The sequence below is a fragment of the Helianthus annuus genome, chromosome 6 (genome assembly GCF_002127325.2).
Source record: "Helianthus annuus cultivar XRQ/B chromosome 6, HanXRQr2.0-SUNRISE, whole genome shotgun sequence".
NCBI classification, from domain to species: domain Eukaryota; kingdom Viridiplantae; phylum Streptophyta; class Magnoliopsida; order Asterales; family Asteraceae; genus Helianthus; species Helianthus annuus.
This window is the reverse complement of record NC_035438.2, coordinates 12,502,100-12,521,929: the sequence shown is the minus strand read 5'-3', so window position 1 is coordinate 12,521,929 and position 19,830 is coordinate 12,502,100. Positions and strand designations below refer to the sequence as shown.

Sequence of the window (19,830 nt, the reverse complement as noted above, 5' to 3'; positions counted from 1 at the left end):
TTGATATACTTATAGTGATTCTAAATTTGACTCATCCCACGCTATTTTCACATAAATGTAATATATTAATACACTGTGAGATTTTAATAAATCACTAGAGAAAATAAAAATAAGTTGGTGCAACCATGAATAAACCTAAGTTAATTCAAACTTCATTGAATAAACAAGTTTAAATGGAGATAATTCAAACTTCATTAAATAAACAAGCTTAAACGGAGCTTGACTTGTCTCAAAAGACCAAACGAGCAATGGTCACACAAACATAGCATAACAATAAGGGTTATTGAATTTTATCACTTCCAACTATTGAGTATTGGCCGCTGTCACTTTCAACTATCACTTTGACTCTCACCACTCTTAACTTAACACTTTTTGTGTTGTGTCACTCCGGTTGAGTGGATTTTGGCTCCCTTTTTATCTTTTAGGAGCAGATTCACCTGCAGTCATTATTAATTCACAAAGTGTTAGCTTAGTATCACCAATAATACAAATTAAACACTAAGAAATGTATTGGGGAATTTTCAGAAATCCAGATGATCAGAGAGGCGTGCAATCACATTCAAATCAACTTATTTCGGTGGGTCACTCAAATAATTTAATCGGATACAACTCTGATTTTTCGAGAAATTAAACCAGGGTATGTTTATATGCGAATTGTCTGAACCAGAAGGAAAAAATGACCAAAAACTGTCTAAGAATTTTGGGGTTAGGGATGGTTAACCGCCATTAGGCAGTTATTTCAATTTTAAGACAAAACTGCCTCCTAAAACTGCCCTTTTTGGATGTTTCGAAAATGTGGCATTTTCCAGAAAATATTTTTTCCTGATGCAATTTTAGCTCGACCTCAGCCAGGAGCTCTACCCCTTGGACCTTACCCCCAGTGGCGCTGCCCCCGGACCCCCGCCAAGTGGGCGTTGCCCCCTTGGAACCCCCCGTAGAGTACGGGCTCCGCCCGAACACTTCGAATTATAATAACTCAAACAAACGTGCACTACCGCACCTCCTAACTTGCTTGATGTGTATTATTATTCGCTTTGATCACCAAGTCAATCCCGATTACACTAAAATATCTAACAAAATGTTCACATGTGGAGTGACACAACACACAAAGTGTTAAATTGGTAGTGATAGAGGTCAAAGTGACAGTTGAAAGTGGCACCAATCAATACCGATAAGTGATAAAATCCAACAACCAAAGAATAATTATACATGCAAATAGAAACTAATTACATAATAAATAATAGTTTGAAGTTGTAACATTACTCAAAAGTTACATTTAAGTGTATGGAAGATAAAACGACAATCAAGTCGAGTTAACCTTAACCACCCGTAGTCGCCGTTATCCGGCGTTTTCTCCCCCCAAACACGCCCGAAAACGCCAAACCCCCACCCCTACCGGCGTGTTTCGGCGTTTTTTTTTGCAAAAAAACCCCCTCCGTGTGTTTTGAATCACGCTTAATTAGCACAACTTTTGATTTTTTGACCGTTGATTTTTTGACTTTATTTTAGTATTGTAATCTTTTTTTATTTAATGAAATATTTTAGTTTTTAATTTAAAAAAAAATTAATAATTGTGTAATGATTGGATGGAGCGTTATTGGGCATTATTCCACTACGCCTCTTTTTTAAAAAACGTTCAATAATGTCCCTTATTGAACTGTCACATGACAGAAAATGCCTAAAGATGAGGACATTATTTACCTAAACCAGTACCCATGTTCTTAGTGAAAAAGAATACACAAGTGAGGAGACAACTCAAAGCTTCATGGATATTATTATCCAACATAACATTTTACCAACATTAAAAATATTAATAAAAAAACAGAGTATTCATTTTTTCAGCGCCGTATCGTATAGAGTAACACGTGGACACCATCATCTATTGTCAATTTGATCATTCATTTTCTCTATAAATTTGACTCCCCATTTCTCCTCTCAATTGATTGATTGCCTTCATCTCTCTCTCTCTCACACACACACACACACCATCCTCATCAATCTCGGTGCTTGGTTTTCCACATTCCACAACTTTCTGCACACACCAAAAAAAAGAAAAAAACTGATAATATGGAACTCAAAAGATCGAAATATCATCAATAGATCATCATAAACATTCAGGTGTACAAAACCAGCATGTCAAACATACCCATCTCTTTATCTGAAGTTTGCCTCACTCTGTTTCGTCTAACCATGTCTGTTGCAGACCCTTGGCCCTTTTCTTAAACCACAAACCCAAATTCACTCAAACCCTCAATCTTTTTCTTCCACTTTCATCTTTTTCTTTCAATCCCCGGCTTCAATTTCAAAATCCCCTGAAGAAAATGAAGAAATTCAGAGGCTTTTTGATCAAAAACAGAGTAATCTCTCTGTTCCGACGCATTCGCCGGAGATTCCGGTCAAAACCAGGCGGATACCGTCGATTAAACCCGTCAAACAGATCAATTTCACGTTTTTTGAAGTGGGGTTCTCGAATTAAAGCGAAAGCAAGAGCGATTTGCTCGAAAAAATCAAAATCGGGTTATATGCGGTTCCGGGAAGATGATCAGATGCCGGAAACAGGGGTGGCGGTTCCGAAGGGGAAGATGGCGGTGTATGTTGGACAGGAGGATGGGGATTATGAGAGGGTGTTGGTGCCGGTGATATATATTAATCATCCTTTGTTTGTGCAGTTGTTGAGGAAAGCAGAGGAGGTGTATGGGCATGATCATCGTGGCGGGATCACGATCCCGTGCCGGATTTCGGAGTTTGAAAATGTGAAGAGTACGATTGCCGCCGCCGGCTCCGGTGGCCGGAAAATGTTGCCGTGGAAGCGTCCTGGTTGAGTTAGTGTTAGTGACAGTGATCCAAATTTATCGTTGAAAATAAGTTTAGAGAGTTGTTTACTTGTTTTTAGTTTTTTTTTTTAATTGTGGACATAAATAATATATAAAAGTCTAGAATCGTTTTATTTACGGTTATGTAACTGTTTGTTTTTTTAACGGCTAACTAAATCACCGGATAAGTATTCTGGGATGTCCTCAATTGAGCTAATGCATCCCCTCCTCTATAACGTCCAGAGTTGGATGCATACCCGAGTCATCAATCCATTAGTTCCAGGGAAAACCCGCTTGGCCACTTGCCCGAAGGCCCACTGCGGTAAAACCCGGTTAGGCTCGGTTTCAAACTGGTAACCTCCAAAAAGGTCTAGTTCTAAACTTCATTGTTATTTGCCACTACCAATGCCCTTCAAAGTGATGTTAGTGGTAATTAAGCTTGAGATCTCAAGAAGAGAAACCAAGTGACTAACCGCTAGACCAATTTGTCCGTACTTGTTATTCTGTCTTTATTTGATGATCTTTGCAGTGCATTTTTTTTTTTGGAACTGGAAAGAGAGCAGATTCATTTAGCAAAATAACACTAGCCAAGAGCTAGTCATGGTACACAGGTTTAGAGCAGGTTCCTACACCCATCTATTACATTCACTCCACGTGTATACCAATTTTTTAATGATAAATTGCTCATCTTGGGCTTGTTTAGGGGTGTTTTGGAGCGTTGTTGGTGAAGTTACCACAACATGTTCAAGTGAGGGAGCGCGAGTGGGTAAGGTAATAGGTAGGCGTTTAGTAAGCGCTATGTGTCGTAATATTAGAGGAGGAATCCAGGTTTTAACTTCATCGCAAAATATAGTTTTAGCCATACCCAACTGTCCACGGGTGCATGTTAATACTTGTAATTTTGTCCTACTCAGTTTTACTATAAATAGGTAACATCTTGAAAATGGTTCCGTATGAACGTAGATCTTTGTCCGGTTAGGAGTATGAAACGGATTTAATGTATTTGATATAAGTAACCATGAAAAATATAAACGTACTTTCAACCATGAAATATAAATATATAATTGTTTTATTATAAATTATAAAGATAATATGTTACGGAAAAGGAAGTGTGAGGTTTACAATTGTGAGAATATGAATAAAAACGTGTGTAGTGAATAAGAATTTGTGTGTAGAATGTTCAAATGAAAGATTTTTTTTGTTTGGAAGGGTTATAAATAAGTTTTAAAAAAGTCGGTTGTATAGTATTAATGATATTTTTTTTTATTGCGTAACAAGAGGCATTAATGGAAAAAATAGACCCTTAAGAAAAGTATACAACTTGAAATATTCGACTTGTTGTAACAATGTGATCCTTGTAGCCCTTGAACGTGAAAATGATACAAAATATGATCCCACAGAATGTGATCCTTGTAGTGCCGAACGTGAGAACAACTTGCAGATCGTATCTTTGGAAAGATCATGCAATTGTTAACCTTCATGATATAATTCCGACGTACAATAAATTAGTAATTTTTTGAATTAAGGTATTGAACTATTGATTACGGATATTGACTTAAAAATAAATTAGTATTTTTTTAAACTAGAGTAATGATTAGTTGATTACAAATGATAGTGTTTTTTTCTTTTTTCGAACGACTTTCTTGTGTTAGGCCACCACACTCTTCAAATTGGAGAGCCTCATTGCCTCACTCCGACTAGATTATGTTGTTTTAACCAGACTCAACCTGGCTTCAGATTTTGGCGTTGATGTTCCCCCGGAAATCATATCACTGACTGTCGCGTGACAAACAAATGATAGTTAACAAGTGTGTTTCATATGGTTACGTATGTGGAAGATGTAGTCTGTTTATACCCTTGCATGACGTATATATGGTGAATATTGTAGATTTGTAGTCAGTACTAGGGTCATCTAAACTAGTCGGTTGTATCATGTTACCAAGGAAGTATTTTATTAAGTACAAATTCATTTCATTCTACCTTTTTCAACGTACAGATGTATACATGTCAATTTATACATGGGCGGACCCATCCTAAGTCATGGGTGGGCAGGCACAATGCTTGAAAAAAAAATAGTGTTATTTTCTGTCGAAAATTCCGACCTCACTCCTTTCAACCGCCCCCTTTAGAAAAAAATTATTATGAATTTATAAAAAAATGTAAACACTGATTTTCATTAACATATAAGTATATACCACACTTTACTGATTTTCATTAATATATAAGTATATAACACAATTTATATGATTACTCGTTAACCACTTATTCGTTTAATCCAATCAAATTATCAAAAACCCAATCTACAATCCATTTATATTAATCTAAGCCCAAACCCAACCCAAAGAAATTTGAATTAAATAAATAACTCAAACTCATCTAACCATTCAAATTCTATTCTCTCAATCTCCAACCCCACAAAATCCTCAACAACACACTATGCTTAACCTTACCCATTTTTTTTGATGGAAAATCAAAATTCCGGCCAATATAGAGGTATAAGAGCATTCACATTCTATCCACCAAATCTTGAGAGATGAGTTTTTAAATTATAAAAAGTGGTTTAAGTTGTTGTGAGTGGAGGAGAGAGAAAATGTTACTGTTCATCTGTATATTTGGGGGGACACTGTTCACCCTGTATAATTTTTTAATATATTTTGAAAGGGTTGTGAGTAGAGGAGAGAGAAAATGTAATATATATTGAAAAGGAGAGAGAAAAAGTATTTGTTTTTAGTGGAAATATATTGATATAGGAATTGTTTTTTAGTGGAATGTATGTATATTTTTAGTGGATTGGATGTGAATGCTCTAAGAGTTTTATCCTTTTATGTTTTTGATGTTTTTTTTGTTGTTTTAAACTTCTAGTTAATAATTTTGTTGTTTAATTTAAAGCTTTGTTTGTTTAAATGATTAGCTACAAGTAATCAACATTTAAAATTAGGGCTTCAATGTTTAAAATTTAAAATTGAAAATTATGGACTATGGTTGATGATTGTTTATTTGTTTAAGTGTTTAGTGTTATTTTATGGACTTATAGAACGATTTATATGTGATAGGAACCATTAGTAGTGATGTTATATAGAGAAAGACTTGCTCGAAAAAGTCTCTATATATGATATTTTGGATATGTTTCAAAAAATAAAACCCCATAGGACCCAACTAAACTCATAACTCTCTCTAGATAATGTTTTGGATGTTACATCTACTAAAGTCTCTTAATACCCTACACAACTTTCTATTAAAGTTATCAAACTAGACACATATAAATGTTCTAAAATACCTCCCAAAGGTGCGTCAACGTGTTACATGATATTATAATTGTTTTCACAATTTCTCTTGAAATTTACCTGTTCACATGTCACACCCCAACCGATAGCGAAAACATCGTAATGAGACGAAAATGAGATTGCAAGAGACTTCATAACACTAATTATGACAACATTTAGATAACTAAAATTTCATTGATTCTAAAATGATAATACACTGTTTCGAAAGGAAAAGTACAAGTTGTAAATAATGAACGACATGAAACAAAAGACATAAGTTCAAAATCTAGGTGTGTTTCTAGTCCATCCTAAATATATTTCTTCCATTATCATCTAGTTTCCAGCAACATGTATTAAAATAATAATCAACAAAAATTTGACGAGTATACAAGTTTAACTACATAGCATAATAGTGATTTAAAAGTTGTCTCATATTCAACATGGTAAATTGCATATATTGTTACTATCATACCAACATGTGTTAGCTATAAGTCAAACCAAAGTGTACCGCAATCGTGCATACCATTGTCACCGAAATGACAAGGTTGTAAAATAGTTTACTTAAAATACCACAAGAATACGGGTGGTGCGTTAATCTTATAGCGCTATAATTGTTAATGTAGGCTAACAAACTTAAGGAGCATATAGGCACACGTATACATACCATGAGATAATAAGAATAATACAAGTATCATTTTTTAACGGATAGAGTGTGATTATAACAAGTTTAAACGTGATTCGTATTTTGTATAAATGTACATGTTGCACCAAAAGTGAATAAAACGGAAAATGGGATCGAGTATGCTCACGGTTTTGCGTATAAATCCCGCATACGTGAGTGGTGCGTTGAGAGTCAAGAACACCGAAGTTACCCTACATTAGGGAAACGGAGGTGTGTAAGTATTCGAATTTGGTAGAGAGTTCGGATTCGGAATTTAAGTATGTAAAAGTATAAGTATACCAAAGTATATCTTGTCTAAATACTCGTTTTGACACTAAGTTCTTAAGTGATTTCATTGGTCCTAATTTCCCCATTAGAATCAAAACCGAGGAGTTTAGAACAAAGATAAAGTAACCTATGTTCATGACATATAACCATAATCCGGTTAACATCAAGAATTCAGGTAGTATATACTTTATCTTATATATAATACAAGTCCATCATGTATAATCATATAAGTCATGTGATGTCAAATATGGAGGTAGGATGATTAACATCCGTTAAACCTCATTGTATGAATAACAAAAATGTAAACTAACCAGTTCATTAAGTAGCCAAGTAAGGACAACCCGGGTGTTTCATACCCATCATGGAAAATGTTGGAGATGCGGTGGGGTTGTGTTACTTTAGGTGTAGGAAACTACTTGGAATAATATCATAAAACATCAAGTGAGGTAGTGGAACAAGTTTGGAAAGCCAAGGCTTCCATGGTTCACACCTTTACCAAAACACAAGTCTTTCCATATGAACTATGGTAAACTTGGATGGTCTCAACACTTGTAGGCTGTATAAACCTTTTCAAAACAGAAAGTTTAGAGGTTCTTGGACCTTAAACTTGATAGAGAACAACCACACAGAAAGTTTAGAGGTTCTTGGACCTTAAACAGAAAGTTTAGAGGTTTGATTGAGGACAAGGTGGGTACAAGTTCTTCTAAAGAAATGAATTAAAAGATGAACATCTATTAAAGTTTAGTGAAAGCAGAAAATTAAACCCACTTTGGACACCAAAATCAGAGTTGTACCACCATGTTACACCTTAGTGAACATTGGGTAACCAACCATGATGTTGTCCAAGTGTTTCGAAGTAAGAAAACTCAAAGAATAAGTAGTAGAAGTGAATTAGAACTCACTTTAAACTTCAAAGATATTCTGCCCAAAAATCAGAATTTATGGATGATTTTGAAGTGTTTTGTGAGTGATTAAGTATTTGGAAAATGTTGAGGAGGGTATGGAGGCTCCTATTTATAATGGGGTTGATTAGGGTTAGGGTTAAATGAGTTAGGAGGTAACTGGAGGTGAAAATGGTGACCAAAATGGACCAACCCGCGAGCTGGCAGCGTTCTACTGCGGATCGACATCTCTGGCGCGTCGCTAGAGGATCCAGGGATTCTCCCGCGTGGCACTAGGGAGTACTTTCTGAAACTTTTCACTTTTTGCCCTGAACTTTGTAATTAGGTTATTTTATACTGAAAATTTATGTTTTGGCTTGATTTGAGCATGAAATGTGTTTATAAGCGTCATGTGTGTATCGTGCAACGTATAAGTGATAAATCAAGCTTGTAATAAGTCTCGGTTTGTAAGTAAATGTGTACCTAAAGTTTGATTGTGTATAAGATAAGTATAACAAGTATAAGTATAAAAGTGAATTTTCATTACGATTGAAGTCTCGGATTACAAGTATAGAAAAGAATTACAAATACAATATGGTTTAAAGTTTCCAAAAACAGAAATACGAATTAGACTTTCTAAATAAGCAAAGTACCAAAATGTGAAGCGTTACATCACACAACTTTCATAAATGACCAATATGAAGTTCCATATACCTCTTTTTAATCTTGAATATTAAAACTATACACCTCGGGTTTCTAATGACATATGGCACACCAAAATTCAAGTTATGACTACTTTTTGTGATTTTTACAAAATGATCAGTATTCAACCAAGGGTGTCAAGTATTTGTTAGGCCCTAATGAATTTGTAACACAAAGTTCACAAATTGGAGAAGCCATGATGACATCTCTATACTCGTAAATTTCATGATTTTTAATCCGAATAACCTAAAACTCATCCAAAACAACTTCAATGCCCTCCAAACTAAAAAAACTTGTTTTTAAATATTTTTTTGTGTACTTCTATAAAGTTTTGGCCATTAACATAACACCAAATATTCTCATTAACAAAATGACAAAGGGTTAGAATTTACGTCAACCTTCACTGATTCTAACTTCTATAGTTTGTGATCGAAAACTTGAATTTCATATTTCATAACTCCAACCCTTCAATTTGCTTCATATAAAGCATCTTTGATTCTTATTAATTGACCATACTTTCATCAGTTAAATATATTTAATGGATCAAAATGGGTTTAATGCCTATGCCTTATAATTTCATGTATGTTGATCTTAATCCTTGTAGGCTTGTAGCATGACTTAATGAGGAAATCATTCATCAATTTGCATGTTCCTTGTTGGCTTGTAGCATGACTTAATGAGGAAATCATTCATCAATTCACATATGTGATCATCACTTATTCATTTTCTCTCTAAAACTCTTAATTTTTTTCCTTTATCTTAATCTTGCTTTTGAAGCACACACAGAACCTCCATGTGAAAATACCAAATGAATTATGTTCCAAGCCATTCCTCATGCAAACATCTGGACACATGGATTGTACACTATACCCTTAATTTACAAGCCAATTTACTTCATGGACCAACCCTCAATTTTGACTTTCTCTGACTTTGATTATACTTCTCCAATCTATAGCCATTTCTAGAATAAATTTGATATTAAAACGGCAAAATAATACTTTCACATTAGCCATTACAAGTAATTTTATTGAATAATCATATTTGAATGTTAGGATATTATATTTTTCAAGTAGTAGTTCTTCACTTCTTCTCCTTCTCATCCATGCTATAGATAGTGATGTCTGGCTTGCCCCGGGAACTTCGCTCTCCTCTCTTGCATACGACCTATTTTTCTCTGTCCTCCGCTCTCACCAAAATGGCAGGTACATGTCACAAATGGTTCGTGTCGCATTTCAAATTTGGATACAACTTTGGAAAGTGAGATGTGACAGAGCCCAACAATCTTTTTTATTGGAAAATAATATGAAAAACATGATGCATTATTATCCGCATAATTTAAGAAATTTTATTTATATATAATTAAATAGGATCTTATTATCAAGAACACCTTTGCAAGAATCATCATCACCACATGTGTCAGTATCCCAAAGGATAATTGGAATGAGTTTAATTTAATAATAAAATGTGGGCTACATCCAGATTTTGACTGCAAAAATCTTTGATTAACATTTTCTCACCACAAGATATTTTGGACCAAACAATGGTCCATTTTTCTTTTAAAGTAAACCCTCTTACCAAGTCCAAGTTCTTTTTCATCACGAGGGATTTTATATATACTCCTTTGTACGTAAAACAACATATTTCTTTCTACAAGTTTTTAATACATAATGTGGTATTTTAAATAAAATAATCAAACAAATATAATATTTTACGAGTTTATATAAGTTTTTAAAAATCAACTTAATTAAAAACGCTTTCTTAATTGGGGTCGAAAAGGCATGTAATGGATCGTGTTGGTTTATCAAACCGCCGAGACTATGATTATACCAAATACAGTTTGTAGTTGTGTATATTCGCAATACAAAAGTGTTAGATGTGAACTTAAAGTGCTCTACTTCGTATCAAGTAAGTTTTCACTCACAAAGTTAACGACTCTAAGAAACTATAAACTTTTTTACTCCTTTTTTCATTAAATGTAGAGTTATCCCAACCGTCCTTATAAAAGAGAATTTCTCCCATCTTTTTAGGGTTATTCCCCTTCCAACCTCCCATTATATATCTCTTGCCTTAATATTTATACATCTCTTATAACACATAATATGTTTATTTTAGGATAAATCTCTATGGATATACTTGAACCAACTTAACTCTCAGAGTGCTCACCGGGCTTTGCCCCAAGACGTTGGAACACGATGTTTCCCAGCACAAGATCTTTTAGGTTTAGAATCGATGAAATTAAAGAAGAGAGATTCGATTAAGTCGATATCTATTCACGCTGGGGGGGGGGGTTGGTGGGGAAGATGATAAACAGTGGTGATTGTGATCGTGTTGGATGGTGGTGGGGTGGTGGAAGATGATGGTGTTGGTGAGGAACATAATATTTGTTACTCTTATAATAATAATAATAATAAAATTTGTAAGATCAAGGACGCAAAGGATAACAGGTTATAAGCCATAGGGACGCAAACTAGATATAAAGGTAATTTAGTCATTTCAGAGTCAAAAAAATAACGGAGTTGGCTCCATGGATTAGTATATTTCTTTTCAGAGGATAGGGACTCAGGCTTCCAAAGTCTCATTATGGGGACTCAACATGACTCCATCTGATAAACACAGGGACACAAATTGCATTTTACTCTTAGTTTTAAAATAACACTATTTCTAGGTTCATCTGTATTCATATATCATAAGAAATGGGTGATAGAAGTAATGACTAATGAAATCCACTAAATCATGCAAGTGACGCCAAGTCCATCTTAAAAGCCTTTAGTAACCAAGATTACTTGTAACACATCAAGATCTTAAAACCAATTATAAATTATAATTGTTTTCATAAATGCAGAGCACATGACTGCATATGGCATAATACTATCAAGTTGCCATTGAATGTATGATTTTGATTAATATTGTTTATTATTATAACTTGATTTTCTACATGTAGATATCTAAACATAAAGCTTGTATGAATCTATTCTTTGGTCCTTGGAATATATGAAAACGAATGGACATCAATAATAGAGGAATTTAATTTAAATGATAATATTAATAAGTGGATATCATATCATTAAACTTAAATTCTAAAAAGGCTTTTTTTTTTTTTTTTTTTTTTTTTTTTACAAATGTTGGGCTGCTCGCTCAGGCTGCCTACAGTCCGTATTTGAGGCCCATGCTAAGTGCTAAATTAGGTCCAATTTCATTAATTATAAATTCCATCAAATTCGTTATTTGTTTAATGTAATCCACAAATTTTATATATTTCTGTCGTAATAAGATTAGTTAAAATGAATTAAATTAACCCACAGAAATTACACTTGGCAGAAAATATTGTCACATGTTACGAATATTTTTCAATAATTGACTTAAAGGGAATTGTATAACTTTATATATTTAAATAGTTCTAGAAGTTAAGTAAATACAAATATGAGGCTAAATTCTAGAAGTTAAGTAAATACAAATATGAGGCTAAATTGATTTGAATAAGGGTATGAGGACTTGTTGTTTAGATAATGACTTCACTAATAAATAATTTACTAGTTATAATCTTTGTAAAGTTATCTAAACCCAACAAAATTTTGAATTAATAGCATTTTTCTTAAATTAATTATATTGAAGTTGTAATTATGAGGATAAATTGATTTGAATAAAGTTATGAGGACAAATTTGTTGTTTAGATTAGGGATGAGGTCGGTATCTCTGTCGAAAGTACCAGTATTGAAAATATCGGTATCAAAATTCGCTAAATATGGATACTCGTACCGAAAATGTTCGGTATGATACGATACAGTATCGGTATTTGAATGTAAAATTCGGTAAAATACCAGTATGATATTATACGGTATCGGTATTTGAAAGTAAAATTCGGTAAAATACCGGTACCCCAACGCCGGCCTGACCACGCCCCTTCCACACCCCACTTTTTTAGGTGTAAACAGATAAAACCCACACCTGCTACATGTTAAGCAATGCCCCAACCCAAAGCCGTCCACACCCCATGGTGGAGGTATAGGGAGAAGAAATATGTTAAAGAGGGAGTCGGCAGTTAAAATGGTTCGTGCACCCCTCTTTATTTTTCACTTCAATAATAATAATTTTAGTGCTACATATTAAATTCTAATATTCTGTAGTTATTTAAAAGTTAAAACGGCTCCCTAGTATATCACATGGTTTCAACTATAATAACTAAATCTTTTTTTTTTTTTTTTTTTGAAACTTTTATATGCATACAGACAACATTGGCCCTTTATAAAGGGGAATGTGACATATGAAAGGGAATGCCTACCTGCATACCTCATCTACCTAGAAGATTACAAATGATGATCAAATATATTAGTAAAATTCAGTTAGAAACGAACAAACATGTCTATTTAATGTTGCAACACACTTTTATTCATTCATGTCCAGTCATTACCCAACAATCACCTCATGCTTACGTCTAAATTGATTGACACAAATGGCTAATTACACGACACGTACAACTTTACAAAAGGAAACAAACAATGAGTCAATATTTTGTGGTGTTGATCCACCATGACATCCTTGGTGAAAGCGAAATCTAATTGAGTTTTAGGTGGGTTCACATAAAGAAAACACACCAAACCTTGATAATTTGGTGGTGAAATTCAATTGTATCGAATATATTTTTAAACAAACAAGTCAAGTCGAGCTAAAGTTGAGCAACTTGAGTTCAAATCCACTCTAAAGGTCTAAGCATGACTTATGTTGCATCAAGATTATTGGAATGTGTAGAAAACTTAGGTGCTGTTTGTTTCTTAAGAGGTAAAATGTCTGTAATCTGCGGACCACATCTGCAGACATCTGTAGAAGAAAAGGTGAACCAAACCTCTGCAGTCTGCAAGAAGAAGGTTGTTTGTTTTTTAACGTATGCAAACTTCTAAAATAAACTGGTGGAGGTGGGTGGTGGTGGTGCTGGACGGTGATGGTGGTAGACGGTGGTGGTGGATGGTGGTGGTGGCGTGGTGCTGATGGACGGTAGTGGGTGGTGGACGGTGGTGGTGGTGATGAACGGTAGTGGGTGGTGGACGGTGGTGGTGAGATGTGGTGGTGGTGGTGGTGGTGATGGGCGGTGGTGGTGAGTGGTGGTGTTTAACTCTCTGCAGACCTTAGAAGATCTTAGAAGTGGCTGGGTCAAGTCTGCACCAAAAAGAGCTCGCGCAGATGTTTTTTAATGAAACGTCTTCAGAAAAACAAACAGTCTGCGCGTGGTCTGCGTGACGCAGACAGAAGAGCTTGCGCAGAGATTTTCAGAAAAAAAACAAACAGCACCTTAATGTGTTGTATGTTTCTTAAATAGCTAAGTTAAGTTAACTATAATTATAACAAAAATGTATAGAGTTGGAAAGATTTTTGGATGTATATGTTTACCAAGGTTTGTGGCGTGCAGGAAACATGCACATAGGTCCGTCTCAAGCAGTGATAGATCTAGAAAAAAAATTTGAGAGTGGCGTAAAAAAAAATTTAGTCCGCCCTTAAGCTTGTGTATAAATATAAATCTTTTTTTACTAGATTTTGAGGCCATCGAAAAGGACCAAAGTCCTTCCTTTATTTTACTCCCCTTTAGCCATATAAGCATTTCTCACTTGTCCTATAGTAACTATACAGTGCAAATGGACTTAGAGACACTTTATCTTTACAAAGGACAACACAGATTTGCCTAACTATTTAAACACTTCTTTAAATGCTTTTAGATTTAAACTACCTTATGTGTTCATTTAGCTTTAAATGCTTGTAGATTTAAACCACCTTATGTGTTCATTTAGGTTTATTATTGTGTTTATCGCTAATGTATTTAATCCAGAGCTTTGTTTTGATTGAACCTAAGGAATTTTATAGCTTGTTTATCTTATTGTGTCTATCTAAGAGCAACCTAACTCACATCTTCGACTAATTAACCTAAGCATTAAAGTTCAAAATAATCTAGTATAACACTTGCAAGCTATGTCCATGTTGTTTGAAAGAGGGGTAGTCAATGGAAAACGTGTTTGCCTCTTGTGAGGCTGCGAAGAAGACTTGGATATCCACTGAAAAAATGGATAGATCTCTAATTTCCGATGTTTAAAAGGTCGATTGATTTAATGAGTTGGGTTGGGTCGATTCGATGGAAATGACAAATTTTAAGAAACGTTTACTTGAAGCTTTGGTGTTGACGACGTGGTGGTGTTTCAGGAATGAGCTGATGTTTGAGGCGGCAAATAAGACTCGAGATCACATTTTTTATTCTATTGTGTGTTCTCTTATTTGTGGTTCGTTAAAAGGAATCGTAAAGTCAATATCACTTTCTGCCTCCACTCTACACCCTCACCCAATGGCATGTCATGTGACTAATAATTAATCACGGTTTGGGGTTGAGTTAGACTCAGGGGCCAAAATAGTTAGTTATAGAGACCATGGAGGTACATATGTTAAAAAATCTTATTTTGGGCTAATATAATAAAAGTGATATAACCACATGGGTCAAAAACGTAATTTACTCTAAATTGTATGTTCTAGACTTTTAGGCTTTTAGCAGAAGTTTGGTTCGAATAACCAAAATGATTATGACCCATTTGTTTCCTACTACCAAATCACCAATACTGACCAGATCCATAAAATCAATAGGCCCAAAACCGGTTGATGGGCATGAGTTGGGCTCAGGAATCATATAACATATTGTATATATCATACATAGAGGAATATGCTATTCTTTTAGGTGATTTGTTTTATAACTAACTAGTTTAAGAACCCGCGAGGTTCGCGGGTGGACTAAAAAACAAATGAATAAGTTTAATTTATTGAAGTAATCGTTTGAATTAAATAACCGTTCAAGTAATAATAAATTAGTAAACTACAATGAGACAAATAATGTAATATCTCGAGATAAATGATGATGCAAATTTGTGTAATATTGTGTTTATGGAAGACAATGGATAGCGAATTATAAGTGAACGTACTGTTTATTTATGTAGAATTTTAGGTTAATATTTAAGTGTGTGTATGAGTATACATGTTTTGTATTACGTTAACAAAATTGATTAAAAAACAACAAAAAATAAACATTAAATTACTTCAAAAAAATGTTATGGATCATTTTGGAGAACAGTTACATGGAATGAATGATCGAACGATGAATGAGTACATGGAGATCACAAGTCACGAAATACTTCTTTGTAAACTACATTTGTCGTTTTATTAGTAGGTTTGCCGTCATTGTCCAAAATAAGAAGTTTAACTCCTTGTCTGGTTTTAACTCTCGATAAAGCAACATACAGCTGACCATGGGTGAAAACTGGCTGTTTCAGATACAGACCAACTCTAGACAGTGATTGTCCCTGACTCTTGTTAATAGTCATTGCGAAACAAACAGCCAACGGAAATTGTCTCCTTTGAAACTCAAAAGGAATTTTTTTATCAGAAGGTATCAAACTAATCTTTGGTATATAAGTGCGAGTGCCTATGTTCCCTCCGGATATTATCTCGGCTTCTATTACACGGTTATACATTTTTTTGACATGTAGTCGTGTACCATTGCAAAGACCATTTTGTTGGTCAATGTTACGTAATAGCATCACCGGCACGCCTACTTTTAGTGCTAGCCTATGATTAGGTAAGCCGGATACTTTAAGACCGTTAAGCACATCAGGAGAGTATAGTTTTTGTTGTGTAGCGTTTGGATTTTCAGACTGACAAAGACTGTCTGAACTAAGATATTCTCGTTCTTCGCCTGGGAATAGTGACAACAACCGATCATTAATTTCATGCACAACCTCGTTCTTAGGTGCAAGTATAGCCCTCTCACTGAAATAATTTTGATTGTTGAAGTTTTCAAGAATTGAAGGATACACAAAATCAATTAAAGTTGAAATGGGGTCCGATGAATCAGTGATCAGAAGATCGCTTGGTATTTCAATTGATGCTTCTCCATCATTTGGACCACCAACATTTCCCTCACCTATATCCAAAAGCCATTTTGCAAATTGTTTTATTTCTTCAGCGTCCGATGCTGAACTTCCAACTGTTAACCTCATGTTTTTTGTTAGTCTCAGCAACTTACATGTATCCCACAAATAAGACGAACTTAATGAGGCATTGACAATCTCTTGTCTTCCACCATTTGGAACAACAGGAAGGATCTGTCTAAAATCGCCTCCTAAAACAATAACCTTTCCTCCAAAGCGGATATTTGATCTGTTGGAAGTGTCGATATTGAAAATGTCGTTCATTGTTCTATCTAACGCTTCGAATGCATGCTTATGGACCATAGGCGCTTCATCCCATATAATCAAGTTTGTTTCGTGTAGTAGTCTAGCTACATCTCCATCAGGTTTTATATTACAAACTGAATCCTCTGTAAGATTCAATGGAATACGAAACCTGGAATGCGCGGTCCTGCCACCAGACAATAACAACGGCGCGATCCCACTGGAAGCAACGTTTAATACAATTTGACCTTTTGATCTGATTGCCGCAGATAATGTCTTCCATAAGAAGGTCTTCCCGGTCCCACCATAGCCGTACACAAAAAAAACCCCACCTTTGTTACCCTCAATTGCGTTGATTATTTGTTGGAAAACTGACCGTTGCTCATCAGTTAGCAAATTAAGTTGATTATTAAATTCAATTTCAAGATTGGTTTTGTCGTAGATACGCTCGTCGTTAATCAAACGATTGTCTGAATCAGACATAGACGCATTATCTGGGTACGGCATTGTCTCAAATCTTTTGAGTGATGAGTTGTTTCTAGCTAAGAATTTTTCAACTTCACTCAAAACATAGTTTTTAAGCTGCTCATCTGGAATTGATAAAGCTGTAAAAAATGAAAAAAAAATATATTATGTAATCAAAAAATATTTAATGAACCAAACAATATATCATAAATGAAACACAAAACCATGTTTTCTTTAAAGCGAAATAGCTTTTTTTTTTTTTTTTTTTTTTTTTTTTTTTTTTTGTATCACAACCAAAAACAAAGAAAAGGGGAGAAGAACAACATTTTGTGTAAAAGAATTACCTGGAACTCGATGATATTTTCTAAGTCTGTAGATAAAGTCGTCTGTCATGTATCTCCATGTGCTTTCCCATACAGCCTCTGGCCTGGATAACGTATTTGTTAATAGCAAAGTAGCAAATAAATTACGAAGATACGAAGGGGATCCTGTTTCATTTGCTTCCTTGATTGCCTCAATGTATTCTGTGTCATCGTCCAAAAGACCGAGTGCATAACATGCATCTCTAAATGTATCATATACCTTACCATCAACTGTTTTAATATCATCAAAAGATTTTGGTCCTTTCACTTTGTTAAGAAGAATTCTTAAAAAATAGGCTTCCCCAAGAGACGGATTTACAGCGTGAATTCTCCCAATTGACTTATGTCTTTGTCTAGGTTCCCAACAACGTTTATCAAGCTTCCATACATACCAACTTGGAAACTGAACATATGTAAGTGTACGGGCCACTGTGTCATTAGGGTCTTTGTTACGTTCCATCCAGGAAAGAAACATTGATGCTTTGACAGATGGTTTGTTAAGGACTTGATTAATATCCTCGTCGGGTCCAAAAACAACAGGTTGTTTTCCGGGAAGATGGAAAGGCAGCCTTATAACAGAAGGAGTCCTGTAATGCACATCGTAGGCGAAGATCCTCCAAGATGCCTCACAAGCTGAGAGATACCTACAATCATAATATTCTTTGACCTCGTCCTGTTCTAGTTCTTCATTGTTATTATCATGTTGGACAACAGCAACGGTTGCTCTATCAGGGCCTTTATTTATATATTTAAACAAATATTTAATTGATCCAGCTTGATTGCACCACTCAACATTTATATGTGCCTGGTACCGTTTCAAAAGTTTTTTTGTTGTATGGCACAACACTTCGGTTGTCTAAGTCGATTCCATTTTTTACTACAGAAGCACCATTATCTCTTCTTCTGTATATTGGGAATCCATTTGAATCCAGTGTAGTATGATCTTGAAATTTCTTTGGAAAACCCTTCGAACACTTATTGTCAACCATACATGGACAACTTAAATTAGCGTTACCACATGGACCATGAATCATATAGTCTTTCACAAGCGCATATAATTCTGCATCTTCATCTTCATCAGGGATTTCTGCAGTTATAAATGGATCAACATGGTCTACCGTCGGAAGTTTGGATTCATTTTCCAAGAATAAGCATAGGTGGGCATGAGGCAATCCTCTCTTTTGAAACTCGATTATGTAAACAACTGTACAAAAAGAAATCATTAGTAGATTTAAATAATCTAATATGTATATAAAAAGCAATCTGATAAAATACCTGCTGCAACTTTTCCAAATAGATGCCGTTCTTTAAAATCTTTGCAAATTGAATCCAACTTTATTTTAAACAATCTGCTCAGTACATCGGGCCTATCTTCAGGTTTAAGATTTGTGTCTCTAAGAAACCTTTTAACCTCAGGCCACTTTGGATTGCAAGTGATGGTTATAAAAAAATCCGGATAACCAAACCACTTACAGATAGCCATGGCATCTAAATAATTTTGCATCATATATCTAGCGCCACCGGTAAACGAAGAAGGCAAAAAGATTCGTTTTCCAACCTTAGATATGTCTTGTTGGCCTTTATTTCTTAATTCACAGAGACTTTCATAGCTATCTGACCTTAGATTCTTTTGTTGAAGTCGTATGTAGTTAAGCCTTTCGCTCTCAATCATAGTATACGCATCAACCAAGATGTTGGAAGAGTCTCCTTGAATTTAGAATCAATGAAAACTGATTAATTCTGTCTTGCACACGATATGCAAAGAACTCTCTCATTGTACAATTTGGACGTTTCTTATTGATTACGTCTACGACACCTCGATGAGGGATGTCAATTCTGTAACCATCATCTCCATAAGGGAACAAAATAGGATATTGAAGTGCAAGGTATGAAGGATGCAATTCACTAATTCGTTTCAAAGTACCTGTCTGCGTTTCAATAACTATATCTCTATTGTTGATTGTGTTGGCAATATCCCCCACAATTAGAGCAGCAACTTCACCACATGTTGGTAAATTATACGTTCGTCCATCCTTTTCTCTAATACCAATTAGACGAAGCTTGAGATTAAGATCAGGGTTTTCATGAAAACAGTCTCTAACCATCCTATAAGCTTTTACCAACTGATTTTCTGAATCTAAAACACATTTTATATGTTCAATCAGTTTACTATCAAGTTCAGCCACACTTGAGGAAGATG

The 19,830-nt window shown here is 34.8% G+C and overlaps 2 protein-coding genes across 2 annotated transcripts; one reads left to right on the top strand and one right to left on the bottom strand.

Annotated features, from left to right (window-relative positions):
- Positions 1 to 1,928: 1,928 nt before the first annotated feature.
- On the top strand, positions 1,929 to 2,957 carry LOC110864739 (auxin-responsive protein SAUR36). The gene has a single exon (XM_022113866.1). It carries the CDS (start codon positions 2,322 to 2,324, stop codon positions 2,820 to 2,822), a length of 501 nt encoding a protein of 166 aa, XP_021969558.1. The 5' UTR covers positions 1,929 to 2,321; the 3' UTR covers positions 2,823 to 2,957.
- A 12,790-nt stretch (positions 2,958 to 15,747) lies between these two features.
- Positions 15,748 to 19,302, bottom strand: LOC110944397. The gene is made up of 4 exons (XM_022186060.1): positions 18,906 to 19,302; positions 18,520 to 18,834; positions 17,613 to 18,365; positions 15,748 to 17,408 (listed from the first exon to the last, which is right to left on the bottom strand). Exons 1-4 carry the CDS (start codon positions 19,300 to 19,302, stop codon positions 15,748 to 15,750), a joined length of 3,126 nt encoding a protein of 1,041 aa, XP_022041752.1.
- Between the last annotated feature and the right edge of the window lie 528 nt (positions 19,303 to 19,830).